The 18929-nt window shown below is 41.6% G+C and overlaps 1 protein-coding gene across 1 annotated transcript; it reads left to right on the forward strand.

Moving 5' to 3' along the window:
* Window positions 1–1960: 1960 nt before the first annotated feature.
* On the forward strand, window positions 1961–18872 carry KCTD20 (potassium channel tetramerization domain containing 20). Its single transcript, XM_083745040.1, has 8 exons — window positions 1961–2136; window positions 8828–9030; window positions 10037–10295; window positions 10575–10677; window positions 11626–11746; window positions 12144–12341; window positions 13452–13562; window positions 14983–18872. The coding sequence occupies exons 2-8, from the start codon at window positions 8841–8843 to the stop codon at window positions 15273–15275; spliced, it is 1275 nt and encodes a 424-aa protein (XP_083601166.1). The 5' UTR covers window positions 1961–2136; window positions 8828–8840; the 3' UTR covers window positions 15276–18872.
* Window positions 18873–18929: the final 57 nt, after the last annotated feature.

An 18929-nucleotide genomic window follows, 5' to 3' on the forward strand; every position in this document is an offset into this window, starting at 1 on the left:
GGAAATGACCCTCAAGTTGGTGAACAATAGCATCATTTTTTGCCCACTTTTTCAATGTGTACCGTGGCATGTATGGTCCAGGCTGCATTTGCAATTGTGTCTAAATCACGAGAGTGATCATTATTCCTAGTTCATTTATCTGAAAATTAAAGGGGTGGATCTGATTGTGTGGGTTGGTTTGCAGCTGTGGCCATTTTCAGGCATGTCTAGAAGTTTCTCTTCAAATAAGAACAGAATGTGAAAGGGCTGGTTCCTCTTCATCCTGGAGAAGAGTGACTAGTGGGGTGCCACAGGGTTCTGTCTTGGGACCGGTCTTATTCAACATCTTTATCAATGACTTGGATGATGGACTCAAGGGCATCCTGATCAAATTTGCAGATGATACCAAACTGGGAGGGGTGGCTAACACCCCAGAGGACAGGATCACACTTCAAAACGACCTTGACAGATTAGAGAACTGGGCCAAAACAAACAAGATGAATTTTAACAGGGAGAAATGTAAAGTATTGCACTTGGGCAAAAAAAAATTAGAGGCATAAATACAAGATGGGTGACACCTGGCTTGAGAGCAGTACATGTGAAAAGGATCTAGGAGTCTTGGTTGACCACAAACTTGACATGAGCCAACAGTGTGATGTGGCAGCTAAAAAAGCCAATGCAATTCTGGGCTGCATCAATAGGAGTATAGCATCTAGATCAAGGGAAGTAATAGTGCCACTGTATTCTGCTCTGGTCAGACCTCACCTGGAGTACTGTGTCCAGTTCTGGGCACCACAGTTCAAGAAGGACACTGACAAACTGGAACGTGTCCAGAGGAGGGCAACCAAAATGGTCAAAGGCCTGGAAACGATGCCTTATGAGGAACGGCTAAGGGAGCTGGGCATGTTTAGCCTGGAGAAGAGGTTAAGGGGTGATATGATAGCCATGTTCAAAAGGATGTCACATAGAGGAGGGAGAAAGGTTGTTTTCTGCTGCTCCAGAGAAGCGGACACGGAGCAATGGATCCAAACTACAAGAAAGAAGATTCCACCTAAACATTAGGAAGAACTTCCTGACAGTAAGAGCTGTTCGACAGTGGAATTTGCTGCCAAGGAGTGTGGTGGAGTCTCCTTCTTTGGAGGTCTTTAAGCAGAGGCTTGACAACCATATGTCAGGAGTGCTCTGATGGTGTTTCCTGCTTGGCAGGGGGTTGGACTCGATGGGCCTTGTGGTCTCTTCCAACTCTATGATTCTATGATTCTATATAATGGTCTTTACATGTGTGTGTTGATTATTCCTGTGATTCTTCCCTTTTGAGAATGTGAGTTGTTGATTCCGTTTGGATGCAATACCTCAAGGACCGTCTTTCTCCATATGAAGCTACCTGGACCATGAAACCACCCTCTGAGGCCCTTCTTCATGTGCCTCCTCCAAGAGAGGGTGGCAACCTGAGAATGGGCCTTTTCTGCAGTGGCTCCCTGTTTGTGGAATGCTCTCCCCAGGGAAGCTCTATGGACACCTTTAGGTGCCAGGCAAAAACATTCCTCTTTAATCAGGCCTTTGGCTGATTGACATCCACTGCCCTTTTAAATGTGTTGTGGGTTATTGGTTTCTTTCTGTTTTTATTTCTATGGTGCATTTTGTATTTTCTATATTGTAATTTTATGCTGTGAACTGCCGTGAGGTCTACAGGTAGAGAGGGTGGCATATGAATTTATTTATTTATTTAATAATAATATTTTTCTCTTGGTTAATTAAGATATTTAAACCTTAACAATGTTGAGTCAAGAAGGGGTTAATACAGCAACGAAGAGGTTCTCGGGTAGAGAGCAAAACTGACTTGCTCTGATTAATGTTTTTAAGACCTTCCGGGAATGTCCATATTATTTATTTCCTTGTATCTGAGCAAACTCCAGGCTCTGGCTATAGGCATGCCATCTCTTGTTTTCTGTATGTGCTGGGCAGGGACTCTTAATTTGAAGTATGTACATGACTCACCATCTGGGCTTAGATAGGGGGTGGAGAATTCGATTGCAAGAGCACAAACAATTTTAACTGTCAGCTATTCTGCTTGGTTTTGTCCACGTTCTTTATTAAATGTAGATTTCAAGATTTTGACCCGATTTTGACCAGCTTGGACCGTTTTCTGACATCTAGGTAAGTAGACGATATTTAATTTGCTTGCTCTCAAAATGTATCTGTCCCTATGGGAACCTGATTCCAGTAATAGAATTTGATTTTGTTTAGATCAGTGTTTCAATGGTTCAGAGCTTTTGTGATTATAGCCAAAACTTAGAACATTTAAAAAAAAAATGGAAAGCAAAAACACGCAAATGGCAAATGTGTGAGGTTTCTGGTGTCTTAAATGCAGATTATATATAATTAAGATGTGTGAAAATAAGAATTGTGATGAAGTCCCAAAACTGGCATTTTTAAGAGCTGGAAAAGTTCAGTCTGTGTGGAGTTATAAAAGGTAAAGGCAAAATTGTTTGCTTTGGCATATAGAAAACATCCTGTTTTATTTTGTGCTGGAACGAAGTCCCTGCTCCATGTTTAGTACAGGCCTCTGGATAGCTGCCAGAGAGCAGCGTAAAACCGGCAGCAAGCATTGTGTACAGTTTCTCACAATCCTTTGTTAAAACGTTATGGTAATCTGTTAATAGATCTTCTACAATCCATAAACAGCTTACAGTGTGGTGTTGTTGGTTTTTTTTGCAGTCCCTTTAGGTAGAAATCCGAACATTGTTTATCCTGTCCCATAAAAAAAAAATAGGATAGCTGTTCCACTTGTTTTGTGTGCTGCACCTTTAATTATTTATTTCTATTTTTAAATATATAATATTTTTTATTAGTTTTCAATTACATTCCAGTAATAGCCTCATTATAACAATACCAATTTATAATACAGTTACTAATACCGATTGTTCAAATACCAAATTATATAATTTAGGTGGCCCACCGCATGCTAGAATTGATGGTTGGATGATTTTCTTTATTTCTGTGTTCTAAAATCTTACTAATTTCAATTACATTTATATTTTATTTCTATTAATTTCAATTACATTTCTATTTTAATTCTATTTTATTTTTAAACGTGTTTTTGATTGAGGTACATACGAGGAATCCCAGGGATTCCTGCCATTGCATCATGTTGATTCCAATATACCATAAAAGGACACCATAAGGACACCTGTCTCTCTACCACACCTGTTTGCAGTTCCCAACAGTTTTCATAACCACTCCTTCCTTGAAGGAAAAGAAGCTATTTCCCCCAACATTGAAGAAATTTATTAGATGTAACAATGGATGTCATAATTGACATGATGCTGCTCCTAAGAAAGCTCTCTCCCACTGTTAATTTATTTTAAAATATTTATATCCTGCTTATTTATTCATTTTTGTTATTTATTGAATTTATATACCACCCTACACCCAGAGGTTTCAGAACAAAATCAAAATATGAAACCACAAAATATATAATCAAAATAAAAACAACAACCCAATAACCCCCCCCATTTTTTAAAAAAAGGGCATAGGGTGTCAATCAAATCCCCCAAAGGCCTGCTTAAAAAGGAATGTTTTTGCCCAGTGCCTAAAGGTGCCAGGAGAACTTCCCTTTTCTGCTTTTCTGTCGCTTGAACATAAGGCTGCTAATAAAATGCGTGTGCATAGACACACACAACCAAATAAAAAATAAAACACAAACTGATCGCTTAAATGCCTACCAACTCCACCTGGTATGCAGGCTGAGACTCTACCTGCCCGCGGACTGTCTCGCCAGAGTGGTGCAGGCTCTAGTTATCTCCCGCTTGGACTACTGCAATGCGCTCTACGTGGGGCTACCTTTGAAGGTGACCCGGAAACTACAACTAATCCAGAATGCGGCAGCTAGACTGGTGACTGGGGGCGGCCGCCAAGACCACATAACACCGGTCTTGAAAGACCTACATTGGCTCCCAGTACGTTTCCGAGCACAGTTCAAAGTGTTGGTGTTGACCTTTAAAGCCCTAAACGGCCTCGGCCCAGTATACCTGAAGGAGCGTCTCCACCCCCATCGTTCTGCCCGGACACTGAGGTCCAGCTCCGAGGGCCTTCTGGCGGTTCCCTCATTGCGAGAAGCAAAGCTACAGGGAACCAGGCAGAGGGCCTTTTCGGTAGTGGCGCCCGCCCTGTGGAACGCCCTCCCATCAGATGTCAAAACGATAAACAACTACCTGACATTCAGAAGACATCTTAAGGCAGCCCTGTTCAGGGAAGTTTTTAATGTATGATATTTTAGTGTTTTCTGGTTTCTGTGGAAGCCGCCCAGAGTGGCTGGGGAAACCCAGCCAGATGGGCGGGGTACAAATAATAAATTATTATTATTATTATTATTATTAAATGCCACACTGTCCTAAAACGTCATAAAAATAAATAAAATACTTTAAAATAAAAAAACCACTAGTACAGACGTAACAATTTGCAATATCAGTGCATCGTCAGTATACCGTTTCCTCAAATGACTTCTGAAACAGTAGGGTTTTCATGACAAATGGGGTGCTTTTTTCAGGTGGAATTCAATCACATAACAACAAATTCAGGCTGGAATATTTGGCTTGCTACTGTGCAGCAAACCGCTTCCCCAAAATCGACACTTTTTTGCGATAAGGAAAGTCGTAGGGAAATGCAGTAGCAAAGTGTGTGGTAACTATTGCTTTTTGCAGTGGTCGTATAACTTCCCCAGAAACAAATGGAACAAACACTCAATAAATAGCTGGTGCAGTCTAACCTCGCCACAAAATTTTTGCAAATAAAGCACAATAAACATGTCATCTGGAAGCAGCCAAAAAGCCAAACAGTTTCCTCAGAGAGGAATTCTGGAGCCTGGAAGCAATTGCTTGCACAGTCACCAGTTTTACCTCACATGGCAAGATGGCCCAGAGATGAAGATGTGCTTGAACTTTATTTTCTTTCTAGCGTAATCTAGAATGTCTTTTTAACAACAGAACATCTTCCTATTTTACCCCTGCTCCACATTAGCTATACTTATGGAAATTTAGGTTTTATTGTGAAAAGTGATTGAGGTGTTGAACTAGGTCACAGGAAAGCGAGGTTCAAATCTCCAATTCCACCATGAAGGTCTGGGTGACCTTGGGCCTAGCTTTTGGTGTAAACGACCTCCTCAGGATTGTTGCAAGGAAAAACATGGGAAAACAGGGCATGAGTCACACTGAAAACATGACCATATATTTTCTGTCCTGAACTCCATGGAGAGAAGAGGGCATATGCATCAAATAAACAAATGGAGTCATTTCAGTCAGTTGTGTCTAGTTCTTCTCTTGGCTTCTGCTGGTTCTAGGGTGGATTTGCCTGGTTTTGTTAGGATTTTAGCTGCTGGAGTGGGTAGTATAACCACATAGTTTCATCTAAAATTTGTGTTGATTGTTATCTTAATAATAATAATAATAATAATTTTATTATTTATACCCTGCCTATCTGGCTGGGTCGCTTTGCATTGAGCTGTTTATGAGCTTTGCACTGCACAATAACTGAATTGGTGACATTTTCAGTACTGAAGTTTATTTCTAGGTTTTTTATGGCATTTTTAGGGCCGGATAACCTTTCATGTTATCTTTTGAAATAATTGCATTTGAAATAATTGCCGGGGGGTGGGGGTGGGATAGGAAGCTGCAGTGAGTGAAAGATGGTTGGACTGTTCACACAATCTCTGGAATCGGATCCAGGCCCACTTAGACTACAAACACATACTAAATCAATCGAGCATGTACAGATATAAAAGAAGAGTCCGCTATCTGCACAAAGTTTCTCTTCTGACACCGTAGCCTTTTGGTTGGAACAGTGGCTATTCCCCACATGCGCAGTCGCAAGCGCATACTTATGATTTTATTCCATGTATATCCCACCACCTTCTCCAAGGAGTTCAAAGTGATGCACAAGTTTCTTCCCTTCCTCATTTTTAGTCCCCACAACAACCCTGTGAGGTAGGTCAGGCTGAGAGGCAGTGACTGGCCCAAGGTCACCCAGTGAACTTCATGGTCGAGTGGGGATTTGAACCCTGGTTTTCCAGGTTCCTGTCCGACACTCAAGCCACTATGCTACACTGGCTCTCTCATGCTTAGTAGCCAGAACTGGATAGAGAATGAAGATGGAGGCGAGAGAAGATTACAGAAAGAGAAGGGAAGAGAGGAAACGGATGGCAGATAGACTGATCCACACGATACATTTAAATCGCATCCAGCGCACAGAGGATCCTGGGGACCGTAGTTTGTTAAAGAGGCTGGGAATTATAGCTCTGTGAAGGATAAACTATGTAAATTAAGAAGGGGGGCAAAAGTTAAATGTTTTTAATAATAATAAGCCTCGACATAGAAAGGTGGGTTTAAGGCATGCAAGGTAATCATGAAAGGGGAAAAGAAACGACAGGAGATGACTAGAAACAATTTGAGATGTAAGTGCAAAAGGAATATTAGATAGCAAAGATCGGCTATCTCGGCTTAGAATAGCAAGGATCAAGAGCAGTGTGCAGGCCTGCTCAAGCTGCAGAATTCTCCTTCCCAATGCAGCTGCTGTTTCCTGTGTTTTTGGAGGAATAGGGTACAAGGGACTGTGATGCTGTGATGGGAAGGAATCTTGGGTCTTGATCAGAAATTCCTGCACATGTCGGTGCAGAATCCTGGATCGAGGTTCAGATCTCGCCATTCACCCACACTGTACATGACCTTGGGCATATCATGCTCTCTCAGGCTGTGTACACACTCCTGTTTACTTTGCATCCAGTGTGATCCCATTGCTGATTTGGGAAGCAATGTCAACATGGTGTTAGGCTCAACCCATATCTGTTCTGTATCTATCCTGTCATTCCATATCTATTATGTATCTATCCTGTCATTTCTTAGGAAATACTGTCTTTTGATGTGTTTCCCCCTAAGCCAGCTTCATTCTGAACTGAGAAAAAGAACAACTTAGGTCCATTTTAAGCCAGTGATGTGTCTGCAGCCTCTTGTCTAACTGGCCTCACAGGGTTGTTGTGTGAATAAAAGGGGAGGGCATCTATCGCTGCCCTGTGTTTCCTGGAGGAAAAGTGAGATAAAAAAATGAAATATATACATAATTAGCATTGTTGTTGTCATCGTTTCTAAAGGATCTAATAATTTGTAGTTTCTTCATTGACAATTACCGTATTTTTGCTCTATGACTCACTTTTTCTCTCCTAAAAAGTAAGGGGAAATGTGTGTGCGTCTTATGGAGCGAATGCAGGCTGCACAGCTATCCCAGAAGCCAGAACAGCAAGAGGGATTGCTGCTTTCACTGCGCAGCGATCCCTCTTGCTGTTCTGGCTTCTGAGATTCAGAATATTTTTTTTTCTTGTTTTCCTCCTCCAAAAACTAGGTGCGTCTTGTGGTCTGGTGCGTCTTATAGAGTGAAAAATATGGTAATCTTTTTGAATTGAACAACATGTTTGTGTTATTTTGCCCTGTTGAGAAATATGGGAGGAAAGGCTTTGGGGAATACTGCCAATGACAGCTGCATTGTTCTTTCTCTCAATTTGGATCAAAGCTGGTTTGAGGGGAATTGCAGTGTTTCTCAAGAAACAACAAAGTAGATAAGGGATTGTGACATACGTACTCTTGCTTCCCAGAGCTCACTGGATGCCAAGTAAATGGGGGGGGGGGGTGCGCACAGCCTCAGTTACTACAAACCTTCCTGTGAAAACAAGAAGTCAAAGGAGGTCTTGTTTAATGCAAATATGCTGTTTTGCATAACTGTGTGCTTACAATGAATGACCCATTCTCCACTGATCTATTTCCCTCACTCACAATCCCCATCTCCAAAGGCACAATTTCTTATGCTCAGCTGAGTCCTCCTTACACACACACACACACCACTGACTACTGAAGGCTTGGTGCTCATTGACCGAAAATAGCTCCTCTTGCTGCTGGTTTCAGCCGGCCCTGGCTGTGATGCTGCAGATGTCAAATAAGGATAAGGGGGTGGCTGTAGGAGTGAGAGATGCAGGGATAAGGAGGCGGATTTCTAGAAGCAAAACCATTGCAGCCCACACACTTTTTATATGCCACGTAGTGAGTAACTCTGTGTTTAAAGGAGGAAAAAACACAGTGGCATTCAGAGGGTGACCTCAAGTCCCCCTCTGCCTCTTGGTGCAAATTATGTTTCTAGGGCACAGTTTTAAGGTTATGTATACAGAAACTGGATAATATGTCAACAGTGTGATTAAGTCTTGCTAACATTAGACCGCTAGATGCAGAATAGGAAAAGCCATTGGGCATTTCATTAGACTTCCAGAGTGGTGTTAAATATTGCTCATGTAATATTGTGGTCCATGTTGGCAGTTAACACAGCAAGCCTTAGGTTATCCCCCCCCCCCCCAGCACCAAGCAATGTGGTAACAGCTGTTTCCTATATTAAAACTGGACAGAGGAACACTGTTGTTGGTTTTTCTGTACACATTATAACTTCAAAGCACATTCGAAGCGCAATCTTTCTCTCAGAGGTCTGGGCACTTTAGTTTATCCCCGCATAGAATTCCTAGCTGCCCTTAACAAACCAGCCCTATTCTACAAATATATACTGAAAACTAAGTCCTACTGTATTTAGTGGGGCTTACTCCCACATGTGTGCTAGGGATTGCAAGCTCTGTAAACTTTATAGCAGGGATGGGGAATCTGGTTCTCTTAAGATGTTATTGAACTGCAACTCCCATCATTCCTGAATATTGGCCCTGCTGGCTGGGGCTGATGGGACATAGGTGTGGGCCACTCCCCCTAGGCCACATCAGGTGAAGAGCTTTCTTCCAGATGTAACTCTCATTACCATTTCTTCCTTACAGGACTTTTCTCCAGATGGGCAGTCACTTTGAATTACGGATGCCTCAAATGAGTATTAATCGTGCCACTGGAATGGAACGATCAAGCAATCAAGAATCTTGTCAGCTGACCGAAAACATGACTTCTACAATCCATGATCTAGGAGAAAGCAGCCAGAAACAGTGTGGGCAAACCATTACCATGTCTCCACTATGCAGAAATCATGGTAAAGTCAAGAGTGTTTGCTGTAGAATGTGCAACGCACAGCACCTCCCTGTTGCTCCTTTTCAGATCAACTACACATGACACTAAATGAATCTTTTGAGCATTGCATCATTATATTGTTGCTGTTATTGTTTATTTGTTTTAAATAGCAGCTTTGGAGAGGAGACCGAATTAGGATCGGGACCATGACACATGAAAGGGTGACGCTCTTTCCTCCCATGCCACAGCCCTAATTAAAATCACCATCACCAAGCTGTTATTTTGTAGAGAAGGAAACTGCCTCCTTCCTATGCCAAATATCACGGGGAGGAAATGGAATTTTCATAGGGATCACTGCATGGGATGGAGGGAATTTTTAGTTTTAAGCTAACCCTAACCCCTTCCCTCGCCATGATCAGCCTGTTGCATGTGTAGCCAAAACAGCACCACCCATGCCCAAGGGGGAGGTGTCAGCAGGCTTAGAGGGACGCCAAGGTTTGGGGGAACATTAAGGTTTGCAGAAGCTGAGAGGGGACTTTCCCACCCTACACATAAAAAAATAAAACAGTAAGTTCAAGTCCTATAAAGACTGCGCTTACTGGCCATGGATGCTGACTAAGGGGGAATGGGACAGAAAACAGATGCAAGGAAGAATAGATTGAAATATCATCAAGGAGAGCATGGTTGTGAAATGTGAGTGTGCTAATTTGAACATACCAATACCTGTATGTGTATGATCAGATTGTGTTTACGTGGCTGATTTGTGTGTCATAGACTGCTGTTTACAGATGTGTCAGGGTGTTTTAGTAATCTACTAAGTCAGTGGTGCATATTCTCTTAGCATTCCCCAGCCACTCTGGGCGGCTTCCAAAAGCATATTAAGATACTGTGATACATCAAACATTAAAAGCTTCCCTAAACAGGGCTGCCTATTTGGTTATTAAACTTTTGTTATAGATCACTTTTTTTTTTTTGGTAATCTGTCTAATGCATTTAACTCAATTGCGGCTTTCATCTGCTGTGTTTAGATCATGCAGAGTTCAGATATGCTTCCCATCCAGCAAGTCCTCAGTGTTCTAACACTCTTGAAGACACCAAAGGCATTTTCTTCCAAGTGGGGAGTAAAAGAAACCTCGAATATTACACTACTAGCCAAGAGCAGTTTGGGAGCTTGAACAACAGTACACAAGTCCAAGCGCCAGAGAAAGTGACTCTTGTCGTTGATGGCACTAGATTTGTTGTAAATCCCCAGATTTTCACAGCTCATCCTGATACTATGTTAGGAAGGTGAGTGTCTTCATTACCTTTTTAAACCTTGCAGACTACTTAAATGGAAACAAAGTGTATCGCTACTGCTGCTGATAGGGTGTGCTTTTTCTCAGCTGTTTAAAATGTCATCCATCTCCTTAATAAAGGGCTTAATAATTACTGCATTCTCAAAGAAAGACTTGCCATGATTGACATAGTTCTTTATTTAGATAGTTTCAATGTGCTCTGTTTACTTCAACACACCAGCTGGCATTTGGAGACAGCCATGTTAAACCCATGTATGGATTATCATTTCAGAATGTTTGGACCAGGACGAGAATATAACTTCACTCGGCCGAACGAGAAGGGCGAATATGAGATTGCGGATGGAATTAGCTCCACAGTGTTCCGGACTGTGCTGGTGAGGAAGCCCCCAAAGTTGCAGAAGTAGGGTTCTTCCTCCAGTTTGTAAAGTTCCTATTCCTGCCTTCACATTCAAAGGAACTTTGAGCTTCTCATGCTTCTTCTGCTTTATTTATAGATCTGTTTCTTTCTCGTTTCCTTCCTATTTCTTACTTCTAAGACAGCGCCTATCACTTATATTGTGTATTGTTGGGAATAACACTTTCTGCGTTGTCCCATATAACTAGTAATGTTTTTCGTTCATGGTATATGTACACAGTGCTGGCTCCAGGTTTGGGGAGGTCCTTGGACCCAGTGGTGGCCCCCTCCCTCAGTGAGTCTACTGCCTCATGGCCATTATGGGCAGCTGTTGCTGCTCCTCTGCCACCTCATTGTCATTGCTCCCACCTGCTCGCTTGCCAGGCAGCCAATGACCAAAGAGGCAGCAGCTCCTGCACCTCCTCCTCCTCCTCTCCACCATTTTTGTTTGCTTGATGATCCCCTTGAAGGCCAGAGTAAGAGGCAGGTGAATAAGCAGGTTGCAATGGTGAAGGGAAGGAGTGAATCCAGGGGACTCTGGATTCCAATCCTTGGTGCCAGCTCTGGTCTCATGGTAGAATATGGTGCTAATTCATAATGTTGAGCTTTAAAAAACAAACACAATGATTTAAAAGACGCATTCATCTATGTTAGATCAGAGTCATGAGATAGCTCAGTTGGTAGAGCATGAGAGTCTTAGAGCTGTGGGTTCAAGTCCCATATTGGGCAAAAAGATTACTGCATGGCAGGGATGACCTTCACGATCCCTTCCAACTCTACAGTTCTACGAGTTGAACTCCCTAGTCAATAACCAGATGGGAGGCTGCCTGGTGCCCTGGGTGCACCCCTCCATACTTTTGGAAGGAAGAACAGAATACAAGTGAAATACACAAGAGCAATAATAAACACAGCTGCGCTTTCCTTTCAGGATTATTACAAAACTGGAATCATTAACTGTCCCGATGGGATTTCTATTCCGGATCTCAGAGACACGTGCGACTACCTTTGCATCAACTTTGATTTCAACACAATCAAATGTCAAGACTTAAGTAAGTGTGGCCAAACGTGAAGGAGTGGCGGGCAAATGCTGCGCATATCAGGGCCATTCCGCTCCAGATCCTGCTAGTCAGGGTGGCATTTGAGACGTAGGGAGTTGGGTCTTTCTCTTAGCCGGCTTTGAAAGAAGGTATCAATGGCTACTCACCATGATGGCTATATTATGCCTCCGTGGTCGGAGGCATTAATGCTTCTGAATACCAGTTGCTAGAAACGGGCAGGCGGGGAGAGTGCTCTTGTGCTTGTGGGTTTTCCAGAAGAGGCCCCTGGTTGGCCACTCTGAGAACAGGATCCTGGGCTCAATGGAGCATTTGCCTGATGCAGCAGTGCTCCTCTTAATGTCCTTCCAGCTGGATGCAAAGGGCTCACATGTGACTTATTTCCTGTTAGGTGCATTACTGCATGAGCTGTCCAACGATGGGGCTCACAAGCAGTTTGACTGCTATCTGGAGGAGCTGATTCTGCCTATAATGGTGGGCAATGCCAAGAAGGGAGAACGCGAGTGTCACATTGTGGTGCTAACGGATGAAGACATAGTGGACTGGGATGAAGACTACCCGCCTCCAATGGGAGAAGAATACTCACAAAGTAAGGGATCTGCATTTAATTTTTTTATATATAAATTGTATTATTTCTAGAAAGTTATTTTAAAAACCAACTTAGGCCACCACATGGTATACATGGTGTGTGTCGTCTTAGCAAAGGCTGGAAAAAGAAAGAAAATACAGTTACAAATGGGGGCGATTTGTACCAACCAAAAAAGTTCCAAACTGTATACTTATTGTCTAACTTTTTAAAAGTGTTATAAGGATAATATAAAATTGTTAAATGAATAAGAAATGGATAGGAATTTCTTTTTTGCCTTGTGCAGAGGCTCATTCCAAAAAACCCTTGCATTTCAGTGTCTGGTTATACACATAAAAGTCCAATTGATTACAGTGTTTAAGAACTATGGCTAGATGTAAGATTGTAGGCTGAATGCCTACCAACCCCGTAATCTATACATGTAGTAAATCTGTAGTTTTTGTTCATATGTTGCACAGGATCCAAGCATCTTAATTCATCACACCCTCCCTCTTAACAGCAAATTTGCCATGGGGGGAAGCAGTTCTTTCTGAAGCAAATTTTTGCATTGCTATTATTAATGGTTTGCAGAATATTTATTTATTATTATGTATTAAATTGGATTGATGTGGGAGAGACAACTTACCAATTCCCCTTGTGCCTTCCAAACATCCGCTTGATGTGGGAGGTGGACCTGTCATCTTCCCTCCATGGGCAGTAGGATATGTTCCATGTGTGGAAGGTGAAGTCAGGATGCAACCCAATATTATTTGAGAAATATGTATTCTGCCTTTCTAGCAAATGGTGCTCAATATCACAGATGATTATTTATTAATTATTATTATTCAGCATTATTATTATGTATTATTGCAATATTTATTTAATTAACAAGATTCTTATACCGTTAAAAATTAAATCAACCTCTAAGTGGTTTTACACAAAATATTAATAAAAAATGGCAAAAAAACAGATTTTAGAACCAGTGAACGTCCCAGGACATGTGAAATTGCTAGTGTCAAAGGTTTTAACCATCCTCCCAGTGCTCTACTCATTTAAAAAAAACAACTGTTAACCTGTCTAATTAGCCACTGCTACAGTTGTCAGATTTTTTAAATACTATTTTCTTTGTTGTAGTTCTGTATAGTTCTAAGCTCTACAGATTCTTCAAGTACATTGAGAATCGGGATGTAGCAAAAACGGTTTTGAAAGAACGTGGCCTGAAAAACATCCGAATTGGCATTGAAGGCAAGTAACAGTGTTTTCCCGAATAGCAAAAGCTTTTCAGAAGAAGCCAGTTTCCTGTAGCAACTCTGCATTTACTGGGTCTACTAACAGATAGCTCAGTCACCCATGTACTAACTTTGCTGCTCTGCAACCCTTCGATTTTGGGTCACCAATTTCATGACTAACCTTTTTTTGCAGAGGGAGCCCTAAATGTTGCCTGTATCTGATGCTGCTGGCAAGAGCCCTGGGGTTAGCGGTGTTTCATTTGGAGATGCGATTTGGCAGTCACCCCTGGGCTGAAGGCTGTGTACACACCAATGTTAATGCACACGTGGGTTGTTCAGATCCTGTTTTTCCATGTGTGCTTTGGGGAAGTTTGTTCACCCACATGAGTGCTTTCAATTGAACTCTGCCTCAGTGTTTTCCATCCACTCTAGGAGGCAGATGTACAGTGTTTTGTTGTCCCCTCTTCACAGTTAGTACTTCTTTACCCTCCTTGAGTTCCGGAAACCTGAAGTCCATACTGCACAAATAGCGCACACAGTATTTGTTCATCTGTGTGCACTGCCAATTTTTATTGTATTTCTGAGATACACGTTTTTAGGTATACCGCACTTGCACAAGGCAGGTTACTTTTTTTTTTAAGTGTGTGTATGTGTTGCACCCACGGGATGCGAGTGGAGCTGTGGGTTAAACCACAGAGCCTAGGGCTTGCTGGTCAGAAGGTCGGCAGTTCGAATCCCCGCAACGGGGTGAGCTCCCGTTGCTCGGCCCCTGCTCCTGCCAACCTAGCAGTTCGAAAGCACGTCAAAGTGCAAGTAGATAAATAGGTACCACTCCGGTGGGAAGGTAAACGGCGTTTCCGTGCGCTGCTCTGGTTCGCCAAAAGTGGCTTAGTCATGCTGTACGCCGGATCCCTCGGCCGATAAAGCGAGATGAGCGCCACAACCCCAGAGTCGGCCACGACTGGACCTAATGGTCTGGGGTCCCTTTACCCTTACTTTATGTGTTGCACCAGGGGATGTGTTGATAGATGACACCCAGCAAAACATTGCCACACACACAACAAGAACACTGACACAATGTGCTTCAGTTCATCTGCAGTATATACAATATAAAACTACAGTCAGTTTTATATTGCATTCCTACCCCACGCTCCTTGTTTACTGCATTGTCCACAGACCAGGACAATCAAAATTAAATGTTGGAGAGACAGGGAGCACAGGCTGCCATTTGGATGAGGACAATTCCATGTGGGTGGCACGGAAAACATGCGCCCATGAGGCGCCTTGAATCCACTTTAAACAGTGTTGTGTATACAGCCTATACAGTTTCATCAGCACAGTCCTAGTTTGAACCCTGGGGATACTCTTCCTTTGGGCTGCTCACAGGGCCTGGGCCTGGGCCAAGATGGTTAACAGTGCCAAAATATTTGTTTCAGGTTACCCCACCTGTAAAGAGAAAGTGAAGAGGAGGCCTGGAGGGCGCTCGGAAGTTATCTATAATTATGTGCAACGCCCATTCATCCAGATGTCGTGGGAAAAGGAAGAGGGAAAGAGTCGCCATGTTGACTTCCAGTGTGTTAGAAGCAAATCTCTAACAAACCTCGTGGCGGTGGGGGAAGATGTGGCGGAAGACCAGGAAGTTATGCTGCATCATCCGCCCCAGGTGGATGAACTTGACAGACTGAATGCACCATTTTCTCAAATGGATCCTAATGAGCTTCCGGAATAATGTAGCTAAAGTGCAGTGTTTTCTCAAATGGATTTGGTTGATTGACTGGCTCAGGACTGAATATCCAGATCGGCCTGCTGCTAGTTTTCATACAACTGGATCTCTTAAAAGCTATTGCATTACCATAATTGCTCTATTCTCTAAATACAGTCTACATACGTAGAAAGGACTAGTGTTATTACATCATTTGCTGAGGCCTCCCAAGTATTCTCCAATGAGAACGTGGACTCTGGGAATTAAGTTTACATCTCACCCTGTCAAAGAACAGAAATAAAATGTTCTCATTTAATTGAAATATGGTGTAAATATACATAGAGTTCTGTGTTAGTGCTTAGCAGCCATCGCTTAGTTACAAATAGGCCACGCTCTATAGCAATAATGACTTCACCGTCATGGGGCAATTACCAGTAAGAATAAAAAAACTATGTTTCCCGTCAGTTGGGTGCAGCTACACAACAGATAGCCTATGCAGTTCAGTGTTGTTGCTTTTTAAGTTTCCTTTTCAGTAGCTGTCCCACCAACTCCTTAAATTGCTTCTTAATCTCCAGGACCTGCTGGGAAGAGAATGAAAACTCTGATTTCAGAGGCATACCAAACAAGTTCACTCTGAGTCATCAGTTTTCAAGAAACCAAATCCCAATCTGCACTACAAAATGCTGTGTTTTCAACTCAAGGCACAGTTGCTCTGCCATTCCGATACTTTAAAAAAGAAAAAAGCCTAACAGAACCAGACACAAGTTATGGCATTAGTGAATCCCATAAAAGTTGTGATTTTAGGCAAGTTTACCTAGGAGTAAATCCTATTGAAAAGCGTAGGACTTTTCTTTCAACTAAACTTGCATAGGATTGTGCTGCAAGTCTTCTGAAAAAGGGTTAAAGGTCTTTATATTCAGCCATACAAACGAAGAAGCGTCTCTCTCTACATGTTGTATCTGTAGCTTGCTCTCTATTATGACTGTCATAAATTAGTAGGGATATCTTTTAAGGTTACAGTGAGTGCTGAATCCTACTGGATTCAGCAACAAAGCCAAGTGCAGAGTGCTTGGCGCAGTACAGATGTATTGCATAAACATTACGATGTTTTCTCAGCATAGCCCTGCCAATCTTCTCTATTTTGTGTTACTTCCTTGGTTCTATTCCAGGACTCTCATCTTGCTGCCACTTGCATGAAATATAATATTGAACCTCTTCAAATGTTCAACAACAGCACATGGTATTAGGGCTGCAGGGGCCGTACGACTTCACAGTGCGTGTAGCAGAAATGCCTGTCTTGATTTTGGAAGATGTTTAGCTTTAATGGCTGCAATAGAAACTGTGATTTGGGATTGTTGATGGGAGGGGATGCTGCTCTTCGGAGCTAGGATGTTCAGATCATTACCAACCTTGCAATGTTTTTTTAAAAGTTTGTTGGGATTTAAGATTTTATAATAAAATATGCCTTAAGATTAAAAGTTCCTAACATGAAGAAAGCTAGTACTTCTCACCAGTATGTTAGCTTTCAGTGTACAGCATGGGTAGGCAACTAAGGCCTGGGGGCCGGATCCGGCCCAATCGCCTTCTAAATTCGGCAAGGACGGTCTGGGAATCAGTGTGTTTTTACATGAGTAGAATGTGTCCTTTTATTTAAAATGCATCTCTGGGTTATTTGTGGGGCATAGGAATTCGTTCATTATTATTTTTTTCAAAATATAGTCCGGGCCCCCACAAGGTCAGAGGGACAGTGGACCAGCCCCCTGCTGAAAAAGTTTGCTGACCCCTGGTGTACAGGGAGGTTTTGATGGGTTAAGCAGGGAAACATGCTTGTAGTTTGAATGGGAATTGGCTGTTATATGAGTTATGCACTGTAGTTATACCTGCCCATTACATTAAGGTGCTTCAAAAGCTTAGCCCATCCTCTGCAAAGTAGAGAAAAAACTTTTGACACATTCAAATGAAGAATCTTACTGCAGAAGAAAGCAAATACACACCTGAAGTCCTGAATTTTCAGCAACTTAAGTGTGATTTTAGAACAGGTTGTGTATAATGCTGGTCTGAATTGACATGTAGAGGACTTTGCAATTATCAGCACCTGCAATTATATACTTTTTTTAAAAAATCAATGAACCAAATATCTCTCTCTTAAGAGCCTCAAAAGAACAAATGTGTAGCTAACTGCCATCTACTTGGGATCGGCTTAGAGGAATTAAGCGAATAGATATTGCCAGATAGTGGAGATAGCTTTCCAGAGTCAGAATAAATCGAGTTTATACTTCCAGTGAAGGGAGAATTGCCCAAGGTCACTAATTTATGTAACAAATGGTCTTTTTAATTTTCAATTAAACTTTTTTGTTTTATTTCCAAGCAAGATTGTTACAAGCTATTGTTACACTGTTGAAGATGTTAAAACAGACTTGTAGCACAATCTTATACATACTTACTCAAATGTAAGCCCCATTATGTTAAAAGGGGCTTTCTGGAAAGTGTGCATAGTTTTGCAGCCTTAGAACTGTATCAAGGAAGCTTTTATCATTTCTGATCCAGTTATTTTATTTAAACAGCCATTCAACCTCTCACGAAAGTGCCTACAGCAACGTTTTTCAAAAGCTGCCCTACTTGTGCTGTCCACAAGGCAAGGTGGCCTTTTTAGAAATATTTAATTAGAAAAATATAGGGTGATTTATAGACAGGTGTCAACATTGAAAGAAACTCCAGCATGAAAATTATTGGAGAATACTTCCAGTATTAAATTCAAAAATTTGGGTAAGCTAAGTTTGCCATTCTCACATGTGTGTAAGAGCCATTCCCACGAATGCACTGAATGTTGTTAGAAAATTGAACCACTTTTACAGCTGGTTTGATGTGCTTGTCCTTTGCAGAAACTACTTACCTGTGAGGGTGGTGAGAATTTTTGATAAAATCTCTAACCTAGGAATTTTCAGAGTAGCTGCATAGAAGATTACAATTTCATACAGTAGCCATGTTTGCTGCAGCTACATTGGTGCTTCCAAAAGAAAGTGCTGAAAGTCAGATACATGTTTCTAGACATTCAGGGAAGCATGCTGAGCCCACTATGGCTATAACAACATGATCATGTCTGCTGCATGTTCACGGAACATATAGCTGCTCTTCACATTTTACATTTGCTGCAGCAGACACACTAGTATAGGCAAAAACAAAGACAACTGCCACAGAAAATGAGAGGTAACTCTTAGGATTCCAGAAACAAAGAAATTCAAAAGTGAGGCAACCCCAATGAACTTGAAGAATGCCCACTGCAAACAAAGTCAAACATGACTTGAAAGATTACACTTACTCCAAATTATAACTAAACATTCAGAGAGCCAATATAAGCCACTAAAAGCTTTTCACAAATAATAGGTTGCTTTCCCAAAGAAACAATGTATTTATATCTGATGCAAAATAAAAAAATAAAGTATTATATAGCATTGTCCAACTAGGAATATTGGACTAATGGGATATTTCTATTCTGGGGTAATTTACTTCCTCTTCCGTTATCTATAATTAAAAAGGCACAAAAACAAGTTTCTCCTTTTTTATTTTGTTCAATATTCAGTGTTTACATTATCATACCTTTAAATAAAAAAATTTTAAATACTTTTCTGGTAGTTGTTTACGTCCTGAATCTTAGTTTTCAAAGAGTTGCCTTTTATCTGC

This window comes from Podarcis gaigeae (assembly GCF_964106915.1).
Source record: "Podarcis gaigeae genome assembly, chromosome: 6".
Classification (NCBI taxonomy): domain Eukaryota; kingdom Metazoa; phylum Chordata; class Lepidosauria; order Squamata; family Lacertidae; genus Podarcis; species Podarcis gaigeae.

Bases quoted from the DNA above. Each gene is read 5' to 3' on its own strand.
- KCTD20 (XM_083745040.1), top strand. From the start codon at position 8,841: ATGGGCAGTCACTTTGAATTACGGATGCCTCAAATGAGTATTAATCGT. The intron at 11,747-12,143 runs GTAAGTGTGGCC...ATTTCCTGTTAG, and splicing joins AATCAAATGTCAAGACTTAA to GTGCATTACTGCATGAGCTG. The intron at 12,342-13,451 runs GTAAGGGATCTG...TCTTTGTTGTAG, and splicing joins GGGAGAAGAATACTCACAAA to TTCTGTATAGTTCTAAGCTC.